This window comes from Dendrobates tinctorius, unplaced genomic scaffold (assembly GCF_039654945.1).
Source record: "Dendrobates tinctorius isolate UK_male_01 unplaced genomic scaffold, ASM3965494v1 ptg000643l, whole genome shotgun sequence".
NCBI classification, from domain to species: domain Eukaryota; kingdom Metazoa; phylum Chordata; class Amphibia; order Anura; family Dendrobatidae; genus Dendrobates; species Dendrobates tinctorius.
Window position 1 is genome coordinate 1 of NW_027362295.1, and position 10,992 is coordinate 10,992.

Consider the following 10,992-nt stretch of genomic DNA (forward strand, 5'->3'; position numbering starts at 1 on the left):
TCTCTCTCTCTCTCTCTCTCTCTCTCTCTCTCTCTCTCTCCTGGAGAGTGTAAGCTCTTATAGTCAGTGGGGTCCTCTCTCTCTCTTCTCTCTCCTGGAGAGTGTAAGCTCTTATAGTCAGTGGGGTCCTCTCTCTCTCTCTCTCTCCTGGAGAGTGTAAGCTCTTATAGTCAGTGGGGTCCTCCTCTCTCTCTCTCTCTCTCTCTCTCTCTCTCTCTCTCTCTCTCTCTCTCTCTCCTGGAGAGTGTAAGCTCTTATAGTCAGTGGGGTCCTCTCTCTCTCTCTCGCTCTCCTGGAGAGTGTAAGCTCTTATAGTCAGTGGGGTCCTCTCTCTCTCTCTCTCTCTCTCCTGGAGAGTGTAAGCTCTTATAGTCAGTGGGGTCCTCTCTCTCTCCTGGAGAGTGTAAGCTCTTATAGTCAGTGGGGTCCTCTCTCTCTCCTGGAGAGTGTAAGCTCTTATAGTCAGTGGGGTCCTCTCTCTCTCTCGGAGAGTGTAAGCTCTTATAGTCAGTGGGGTCCTCTCTCTCTCTCTCTCTCTCTCTCTCTCTCTCTCTCTCTCCTGGAGAGTGTAAGCTCTTATAGTCAGTGGGGTCCTCTCTCTCTCTCTCGGAGAGTGTAAGCTCTTATAGTCAGTGGGGTCCTCTCTCTCTCTCTCTCTCTCTCTCTCCTGGAGAGTGAAGCTCTTATAGTCAGTTGGGGTCCTCTCTCTCTCTCTCTCTCTCTCCTGGAGAGTGTAAGCTCTTATAGTCAGTGGGGTCCTCTCTCTCTCTCCTGGAGAGTGTAAGCTCTTATAGTCAGTGGGGTCCTCTCTCTCTCTCTCCTGGAGAGTGTAAGCTCTTATAGTCAGTGGGGTCCTCTCTCTCTCCTGGAGAGTGTAAGCTCTTATAGTCAGTGGGGTCCTCTCTCTCTCTCTCTCCTGGAGAGTGTAAGCTCTTATAGTCAGTGGGGTCCTTTCTCTCTCTCTCCTGGAGAGTGTAAGCTCTTATAGTCAGTGGGGTCCTCTCTCTCTCTCTCTCTCTCTCTCTCTCTCTCTCTCTCTCTCTCTCTCTCTCTCTCTCTCTCTCTCTCTCTCTCTCTCTCAAAGTGTAAGCTCTTATAGTCAGTGGGGTCCTCTCTCTCTCTTGGAGAGTGTAAGCTCTTGTGGTCAGTGGGGTCCTCTCTCTCTCTCTCTCTCTTGTAGAGTGTAAGCTCTTGTGGTCAGTGGGGTCCTCTCTCTCTTGTAGAGTGTAAGCTCTTATGGTCATTAGTGGTGTGTTCAATATTGTCATGGATTATTGGCTTCTTGGTTGTACAGCTCTCAGGTCTATGTTGCTGCTATAGAGTAAAGGTACGGCATTGTCCCTCGGGCCACAGATAACAGGCTGCTGACATTGCTGTAGTTCATGGGACTGTTACAAAGGTCGTTGATATTCTCAGTTGTCTGCGCTTGTCCGCCGGTCTCTTGTAATTCATCAAAATAGCAAAAGGAAGCCAAATCCAAATAAATGAAATATAATCTTTATTGAAATATGATTAAAATAGTCACATGAAGGTCAATAGTAATGTTAAAATAAGGGTACTGCACAGTAGTAGTAGTATTTTTTGAAGCTTTCCTATATCTAGGCTTTTCTAATTTTGATTAACGGTCTCTTGTAATGTTGGTGGTCCTGTCTGATGATCGCTCTTGCTACATTCGCACTTTTTGCTCCCTTCAGAGCAGTGATGATCCCCTCCTATGTGATACCTGGGGGTCTTGATCTACATGTGCTGCAGATTACACAGGTGTTCGGCTTATTAACAGCTCGGATACATTGTGTCCAGGGCGGAGAACGAGCAGTTATGGCCCCTCCCCCATACCGTCCAGGTGAGATTCTCTGCTCTGAGATCTGTGTTGTTACAGGTAACACGATCACTTGTATTGTGCTGTGGACGGTCATGTGACTGCAGGCACTGGGTGAAGGAGCGGCGACCTGGGAGTCATCTGACCCCGCACATAACCCTGCACCTGCTGGAAGTGATCAGTGAGGAGCACTGGGACGTGTTCAGACCTTGCAGCCTGGACCGCACCTTACTGCTAGTCTGATCTCTTATAAAGCTCGGGGACAGTTGGTTATTCCTCCATCACATGATGGCACAGAATCGGGTGTGAATATGATCGATCCCATCAGTACAGGCCACAATAACAGTCCACAGAAATCTGAGCCTGTCTGATGAAGGGCTGAGGGTCCTGCACACCTGTGAGCACAGCTCTGGCTGTGACCGGAGTACAGGGATGATGTGAGCACAGCTCTGGCTGTGACCGGAGTACAGGGATGATGTGAGCACAGCTCTGGCTGTGACCAGAGTACAGGGATGATGTGAGCACAGCTCTGGCTGTGACACAGTACAGGCATGATGTCCCTGCAGTTTTCTGCATCCAATAATCTGCTTTTTTGTGGCTTTAGGAGAGGAGGACGATCTCCCTCAGGTGGAGACACAATATGGTAAACTGCAGGGGAAGACGCTGTCTGCGAAGGGAACAGACAGAACCGTTCATGCCTTCTATGGAGTCCCCTTTGCGAAACCTCCAGTTGGTCCATTGAGATTTGCATCCCCAGAACCCCCCGAGTCCTGGAGCTCTGTGCTGGGGGCCTCAGACCATGCCCCAATGTAAGTGCACTTAGAGGTTGGTGTGGCAGAACTCTGAACACATTCATACTATAATATATATATATATATATTATACACTGTGCAAAAAATAAAGTGAACACTTAAACAACACAATGTAATCCCCAGTCAATCACACTTCTGTGACACTAACCTGTCCAGTTATGACGCAACAGCGGTTGTTTATCGATTTCTCCTGCTGTTGTGGAAATGGAACAGACAACAGGTAGAAATAAGAGGTTCTGCAGGGGGTGACCACAGACCCTTTCTCTGCTCTCACCCTTTTTTGCTGTTGTTTTGGTCACTTTGGCATTTTGGCCTCGTTCTCACCCCTAGAGGTACAGTACAGTAGCATGAGGCGGTGTCTACAACCCACAGAACTTGCTCAGGTAGTGCGGCTCATCCAGGATGGCACCTCAATGTGAGCTGCAGCAAGAAGGGTAGCTGTGTCTGTCAGCACAGTGTAGAGCATGGAGCAGATATCAGGAGACAGGACGGTACACCAGGAGATGTGGAGGGGGACATAAGAGGGCAACAACCCAGCAGCAGGACCGCTACCTCCCCAGTAAGGAGGAGCAGTGCCAGAGCTCTGCAAAATGGCCTCCAGCAGTGCACTAACATCCATGTGTCTGCTCAAACCATCAGAAACAGACTCCATGAGGGTGGTATGAGTGCTTGACTTCCACAAGTGGGTATTATGCTTACAGCCCAACGCCGTGCAGGGCAACTGGCAAATGCCATAGAACACCAAGATTGGCAGATTCGACATTGGCACCCTATGCTTTTCACATTGAGCACATGTGACAGACGGGGCATTTCTTTGGAGGGCTGCACAGCCCTCCAATGTGCTATTCAGAGGTACACTGACAGCTATTGGGTACTGGGATGAGATCCTCAAACCCATTGTGAGACCATATTTAGGTGTAGTGGGTCCTGGGTTCCTTCTGATGCATGACAATGCTAGGCCTCTTGTGGCTGAAGTGTCAGCAGTTTCTGCATGATGAAGGCATTGATGCTATGGACTGGCCTGGCCGTTTCTCAGACCAGAATCCAATCGAGCACATCTGAGGCATAATTTCTCGTTCCATTCACCAACGCTACCTTGCACCACAGACTGTCCAAGAGTTGGCTGATGCTTTAATCCATGCCTGGGAGGAGATCCCTCCAGAGAACATCTGCCGCCTCATCAGGTCCATGCCCAGGCATTGTAGAGGTCATACAGGCGTGAGGAGGCCACACACTCTTCTGAGCATTATTTTCTTGTCTTGAGGCATTTCAAAAATGCAATCCAATGAAGTTGGATCTTTTACAGGTGTCTGCAGGATCGTCATGCGATGGAGCAGATACTGGAGGCAGTGAAAGCCAAAGTTACTTTACCTCCAGTGTCAGAGGACTGTCTGTACCTAAACTTATTCACACCTGCTGATCGAGTGAAGGAGGAGAAGCTTCCGGTAAGTCAAGCATGTATTGTGTGACATTTTTATGTAATTGCTGTTGTGTGTAGATGCAGACTTTATGGCTTCCACTTTTGTGTGCACTGAGGCCATGCCCACGGCGGTCCCTTGATTCTAATTGGAGACACAGAGAAAATCTCATTCACACTTACCTGCATTCCCTATTAATGAACAGCTTCTACTCATTGCCCAGGTCATGGTGTTCATACATGGTGGAGGCCTGATGATGGGGGGAGCCATGATGTTTGAAGGTTCTGCACTGAGTGCCCATGAAAACGTTGTAGTTGTTTCCATCCAGTACCGGCTGGGGCTCCTCGGCTTCCTTAGGTAATGTCTATGTTGTCACGTGACTTTACTGCCTAGAGTTAAGACATGAAATGACAATGCTATGTGGTGCCAGCCGGCTATACCTGGTGTTATGTAGACGAGACCATTGTCAGTCTTTGTGTACATTGCTCTGTAGGGAGCCACTGGGTTGAGGTCACCTCATTTCATTAACAGCTATCTTTCGTTGTCACAGCACTGGAGATCATTGGGCAACTGGGAACTATGGCTTCTTGGATCAGGTTAAAGCTCTCCAGTGGGTTCAGGAGAACATTGCAGATTTCGGAGGGGACCCCAAGTCTGTGACTATATTTGGGGAGTCTGCGGGGGGAGTCAGCGTCTCTGCACTGGTGAGCAGTTTTGTTGCTGAAATCTTGCTCATTATTGAGTCTCTGATTGGGCGGTTGTACTATAGGTGAAGGTAAGGTCCTGTCCTTTAACCTTTAATGATCCTGCCCTCTTTCATGTATTTCTTATATTCAGGTTGTGTCTCCACTGGCCAAAGGCTTGTTCCACAGAGCTATTGCTGAGAGTGGTGTAGCCTTAATGCCGGGTTTGGTGGCCCAGACTAAAGAGGAGAGTGTGTTTCACAGTAATGTAAGTATGACTTGGGCCATTAAATGCTACACTGTGTCTGATGACCCAGCACCTTGGGACACCAATCATCCGACCAATGACCACAGTGCTCGTCTGGCGGGTGACTGGATTGCTCATACACCGTCCAGTGTAGTCAGGCGGTTTGCTGTGGATAACGATGATTGCAGAGTTTGCGTCTGCCGCTGAGCAGATCATTGAGTGACTGCCTATCGGGCGCGGTTGTGTTATCGGACCCTTACACTCGGGGTCCATTACTGTTACCAGAACTTTGCTATATTGTTGTTCTTTTCATCTTCTCCCTCTCACTAAACCTCCATGCTCTGTTCTGCACTGGCTGAGTGTGATCTTAAGCAGCTGAGTGCCTTAATATTGCTGCTGGTCACTTGATGGCGCGGTGGGTCCATACTAATAAGGGAGTAGCGGGGAATTGTGCGCCATGTGGCTGAGGCCACATCAGGTGTCTGGGGAGGCTACATTGCTGCGACATCCGTGGCCACGTAAGAGCCTATCGGGTGTGTGACGCGAGACGAGCGCCGGTGCAGGAATGGGACAAGCACTGACTCTTTGCTTGTATTGGATTTTATCTCTTCTGCAGATAGTTGCCAATATTTCGGGCTGTGGTTTGGACGCGCTGGTGGACTGTCTGAAGGCGAAATCTGAAGAAGAGATTCTGTCTCTAGTTGTCTCTATGGTATGGTCAGTGGAGTCATAGGGTTCATCACCCTGATTCCTCCCCATCCCCAAACCCCAGTGATCCAGGGAATATTCACCAGTTCTGTCTACATCACACGGACTTCCTACTGGCAGAAAGCTGTGCAGAATTCTGAGTGCAGCTCTGGATCTGAATGAAATGTATGAATTTATACAGAAGGAAAGCATATTACAGAATCTGCAGCATCTCCATTTTCAAGTGGTCCTCACCACCACACCTCCTGTGCTCTGCCCCAGTGACCCTCACCACCACACCGCCTGTACTTGAACCTTGAAATCACTGCCATCTTATTAATGACTGATTTTGATAGAGCATTTGATAATTTCTCTGTAATGGTTTGGGTGTCTTGATGGGACATAGTTGGGTTTCACCCTCCACTTTTCTCCTACCGCCTGCAGAAAATGTTCGCTTTCCCTGCAAGTGTCGATGGGGCATTCTTCCCTAAAGCCGCCCACCAGATTATGGCCGATAAAGAGGTGAACAGCGTTCCTTTTATGGCTGGAGTCAACAACCAGGAATTTGGATGGATCCTCCCGTCGGTAAGACTGATGGAGGAGGAAATGCTGAGATCATTGTGGAGATCCTTACATCATTGATCTTTCTCCTTCTATCCTCAGGCGATGAATATCTCAGGGTTTCGAGAAGGAATGGAGAGAGAAGCAGCAGAAGAAATGCTGAAGAACTTCCCCCTCCTGGTATGAGAACTGCTGGCCGGAGATGCCAATGGCTGTGGGTGGTTTATGGGGCACTTAGATGGCAACCTGCATCATTATACACCACTGGCCTCATAAAACAGGGTGGTAGTTGTGACGAACAGCCCACGGCCGTTCGTCCACTTACGGGCGACGACTAACGGGGGTCCCGCTGCCACCAAAACGCGACGGACAGCGGACCCTGTGTCACCACTATGTCACAATCCCACCGGTGTATCAGCGGACGGAGGGACGTGACACAATGCCGGCACACGGCTATCACAGGCGCAGTGGGGCTTATCTTAGTTATCCCACCACTGGCACCATGTGACAAAAATATCCAGCAAGCTAATCTCGCTCTACAATTTGCCGCAGGGGGAGTTTAATTTGGATGCCCCACCACTGCTATCAATCTTCCAAGTACTGCGGGGATTTGTGTATATCCCACTTTCTCAGTTCCACCTTGGAACTCGCAGCTCTCCGGCGCCCCCCTTACCCTCAGGTCAGTCAGGGAACTGCACCTAGGATAATTGGTCGCCGGACGGGCTGCCTGTTGTGAACCGGCAATTAGGCTTCTGCAGTAAGGGAATTATCAATGCTGTGGCCGCAGACCCTTACTCAGCAATATAAGACCCTTCTGTACTGCCAGCAAGCCGTAATAGCAGTACACAACGCGCTGCCACCAGTCACGGTTACTTAATTCACAGTGTTAAATTAAGAGGGTCCGTGGCAAACCCCTTGAATTAGTAGCGATTATCTATCAAAGGCGTATAGTTCGAGTCTTAGAGCATAGAGACAGATCTAAATAATTTCATTTATTTTCCGAAAGAGGACAGTGGTTACAGATAAAAGTTGCTATAAAATTGAGACATAAAATATGTACAGTACAGGTATAAAATAAAAGTGGAGAAAACAAAGATTGCACTCACAGTTCCATATTGTTCCTTAGGCGGACCATGCGGCTAAGGTGGGTGGAGGCGGAGCTGCACTTCTCCGCTCATCTGAGTTCTTGTCAGCACGGACTCTGCAGCTGTTCTGAGCTGGTTCTGCCAGGGAATGCCTTATAGACTTTCCTATGTGACATCACGGAGAGGTGCATTCTGGGTTGATCCCACCTCTCTTATCCAAGTTATGTTTTGGCTACAAAACTTAGATTAGCTATAACTTTATGGGAGAAGCTGGTATGGACTCATCAGTGGTTTCATGTTTCCCAGCGTAATGAGCCTATCAAGAAAACATCAAACATCTATGCGATATGACCGTCCATTTGGGCGCAAATCCTATCTCATGTTCTGGACAGGGTAGAACTTCGAAACATACGCGGTCTCGAAGCTGGGACCGCTCAGGTTACAAAAATATGATTTTCATATCTCTACTTGGTACAGTTTTCGCAGGGCAGGCTCTTAAAGTTTTATTTCAAACAAAGACCTTTTTCCCGCATTTTTCTCTTTCAGCTGGGAGAAGCCAAATGGTGTGAGGAAGATGGTCTAGCTAATTAACATTCCTGCTCTTCCAGAGGAAGTGGCAGGGTTGATAAAACCTGGGGGGAAGGAATTCCTACTACTGACAGTTTACAATGTCCTAGGATGGAGGATTTGTTAGCACATTGCAACAGAAAACATATCTTGCAGACATTGTACATCACAGTAGTCACAGAAAGCCATGACAAAGGTGCCTACCCCGAGATGACGAACCGTCCACCAGTTCTTCTGTGTCAACCTGTTCTTACTTGCCCAACATGTCCCGACGTCCACATCTTGCAGTGTTTAAGAAATTCTGCTCATATGTCTGTGACCCCCACCAGGAACAGTGGCCCGCAGCCGTTATCTTCTACTATCGGCTTTGGATCTTCTTGTTTTCTGTGTTCTTTCCGCATTTGGTGTCATTCTGATGATATTACTATATTTCAGGGTCCATTCAGCAGCGCCACCAGCTTCCTGATAGACGAATACTTTGGAGATGAGACTGATCCTGCCGAAGTCCGGAACCGCCTCATAGATCTGGTTGGAGACCTTATCTTTGTCATCCCAGCACTACGAACGGCCAAGCACCACCGAGGTACGATGCATGTGATGGAGAATAACCCCCTCACCTATGTTGTGTCCCACATACATAGGGTGAAAGGACAGGGACCACAGCCACCTCCTTTTTAAGGTGTCGGGTTCTCCGAAGAGTGTAGATTCTTGTTCTGAACCCCACACAATCTTTTATTCCAGATTCTGGCCATCCCACCTACTTCTATGAGTTCCAGCACCGTCCATCGCTCTTTGAGGACTCCAAGCCGGATTTTGTGAAAGCCGATCACGGAGACGAGCTGTTCTTTGTGATAGGAGGTCCTTTCTTGGAGGGCGAATTTCTGTTTACAGGAGGTGACCACCTTAATCTGCAGTAATGTATGCGGGATGATGATATGTGGGGGCATTTATAGATCAGTCACGCATCGTAGCCAAGAAGTTGGTACTTTCTCTTCTGAAATGACTCTTCCACGGTTGTTGGTGTCAGTCTTACATTTCTCTTGTTTTGTTCCACTTTTGGGACACCAATAACTTTCTGTTCTGCAGGAGACACTTCTGTGATTTGGTGCCGGAGCGCAGAGTAATGTAGAGTAACATGTATAGAAAATAAGAATGTGCTGATCTGCAAATCTCTTCTCAACAAATTGTATCACACAGATCAGAAGTGGAATGTTTAATATTTTTTGAAGAAAAAAAAAAAAAAAAAAGTTGGAACAATTTCAGAAAAATTTATCGTAAATAAAGTTACAGACCTTGACAATCCACGACCTAAAGCGCATATTAAGGTTCAGAGATTGTGGAGAAATCCATCTGCACAAGGGAGAAGGTGGACGGCCACTAGTGGGGGCTCGTGGTCTCGGGGTCTTGAGACGCCACTGCATTAAATACAGAGGATCCGGTCCAGCAAATCACTGAATGGGCTCAGGAAGACGTCCAGAAATTATCTATGATCATAAGTGGCCGTGCACTTCACAAATGCTACTGACAGCTCCATTATGTAGAGAAGCAGCGCAATTTAGAAGCGCTGCCGTCTTCTTTAGGCCTCAGATCATTTATAATGAATGGAGGCAAAAAGGAAAACTGTGGAGTGGTCGGAGGGATCAGAATGTCAATCTAATGGAGACCCTGGATGTCGTGTCCTGCAGGTTCAGGAGGACAGGGACCATCCAGCTTATTATTGATGATAGCGGACCACCCAGCTTATTGAGGAGAGGGGACCGTCCAGCTTGTCATTGTTGTGAGGGACCGTCCAGCTTGTTATCAGCGCACTGATCACATTTCTGAAGCATGGGGGGCATTAGTGTCTGTGGCTGGAGCGGCGCACACACGAGACCCCAGTATTATATAGAGGTGTTAGACGTCTGCATGGGCAAGATGTTGTCCTGTTCCAGGGAAGTCTTTGTATATTTCAGTAACATAATGCAGGACCACATCCTGACTCCATCGTACTTTGCGGCACAGAATTTGTTTTTCATTCTCAAACCTGGTTTCTCTTTCCTACATGTTAGATGTTCTGGTGATAACTTCTCTTTTCTGGTCCCGTGCAGGAACATTTACTGCGTGTTGTGATCTAATTCTTCTATTTTTCTCTCAGGAGCCGCCACAGAAGAAGAGAAGGTTCTGAGCAAAGCAGTTATGAGATACTGGGCCAACTTTGCCCGCACCGGGTAAGACATATGCTGGGTGACGGACAGATATTGGGGGCTTCCTTGCCTTCAGCCCCCTCACTACACCCCCCCATACCACATGTATATCCCGCCACTGTCCCGTGCTGAAGTTGATGCACCTTTACACTTTCTCCACTTTGTCTCCAGAGACCCCAATGGTCCGGGCTTGGTGCACTGGCCACAGTACGATGAGGATGAAGATTACATGGAGATAAACCTGAAGCAGAAAGCGGCAAAACGGCTCCAGGCCGGAAAGTATGAATTCTGGACCCGTGTGCTCCCTGAGAAGATGCAGGAGGCGCTGCAGCAGCAGCACAGCGAGCTGTAACCACTGCCACAGTCATTTACTGCAGAGTGTAAAAGACGCACTGACCCCTGTTCACACACTCCTAACAATAATTGGGCCGATGATCCAAGGTCAAATGGATTTTGTAATGCTTTTCACTGTTTTTTTGGTGTCATAATAAAGCACAAACTATATTTTTCCACAAATATTGTCTGGTGATCCCTGTTATGTACATGCTGCTTTTTTGCTGTTTCTGGTGACCTATCATTAGCATGTATGAGTGATCCCGTGCAGTAGTGTCAAGGTCAAACGGATACATACGGTGTCCAGGTTCAAGGACCTAACCTGAAGTACAGTTTACAGGCCTCCCTGAAAACAACACACTTGTCACCACCCCCCCAGAGAACCTGTCAGGTAAAGTGATCTTGGGCTTCACGAAGGACTACCTGGGAGTCACGGTAGCCAAATCTGATCTGTTAGGGTCCTGCAAAACGATGGTGCATAGATCTCCCCCTTCAGACTGAAATGTTGCAGTTGCCCTATCAGAGCAGTAATAGGATCCATAATGGATCAAAAAACTGTTTCGGTCACAATGCTGTTGTCGGGTGTCCCTGGACCAG

At 48.1% G+C, this 10,992-nt stretch overlaps 1 protein-coding gene across 2 annotated transcripts; it reads left to right on the plus strand.

Annotated features, from left to right (window-relative positions):
- Nucleotides 1–2,496: 2,496 nt before the first annotated feature.
- LOC141079256 (fatty acyl-CoA hydrolase precursor, medium chain-like) lies at nt 2,497–10,578 on the plus strand. 2 transcript variants are annotated; one of them, XM_073565299.1, is made up of 12 exons: nt 2,497–2,628; nt 3,938–4,076; nt 4,273–4,406; nt 4,600–4,753; nt 4,887–5,000; nt 5,596–5,691; nt 6,111–6,251; nt 6,330–6,407; nt 8,315–8,462; nt 8,621–8,773; nt 10,014–10,086; nt 10,234–10,578. In XM_073565299.1, coding segments are annotated over exons 1-12 (1,413 nt in total). In that variant the 5' UTR covers nt 2,497–2,626; the 3' UTR covers nt 10,415–10,578. The 2 variants fall into 2 exon arrangements, with proteins under 2 accessions (XP_073421400.1, XP_073421401.1); XM_073565300.1 differs by lacking the exon at nt 5,596–5,691.
- Nucleotides 10,579–10,992: the final 414 nt, after the last annotated feature.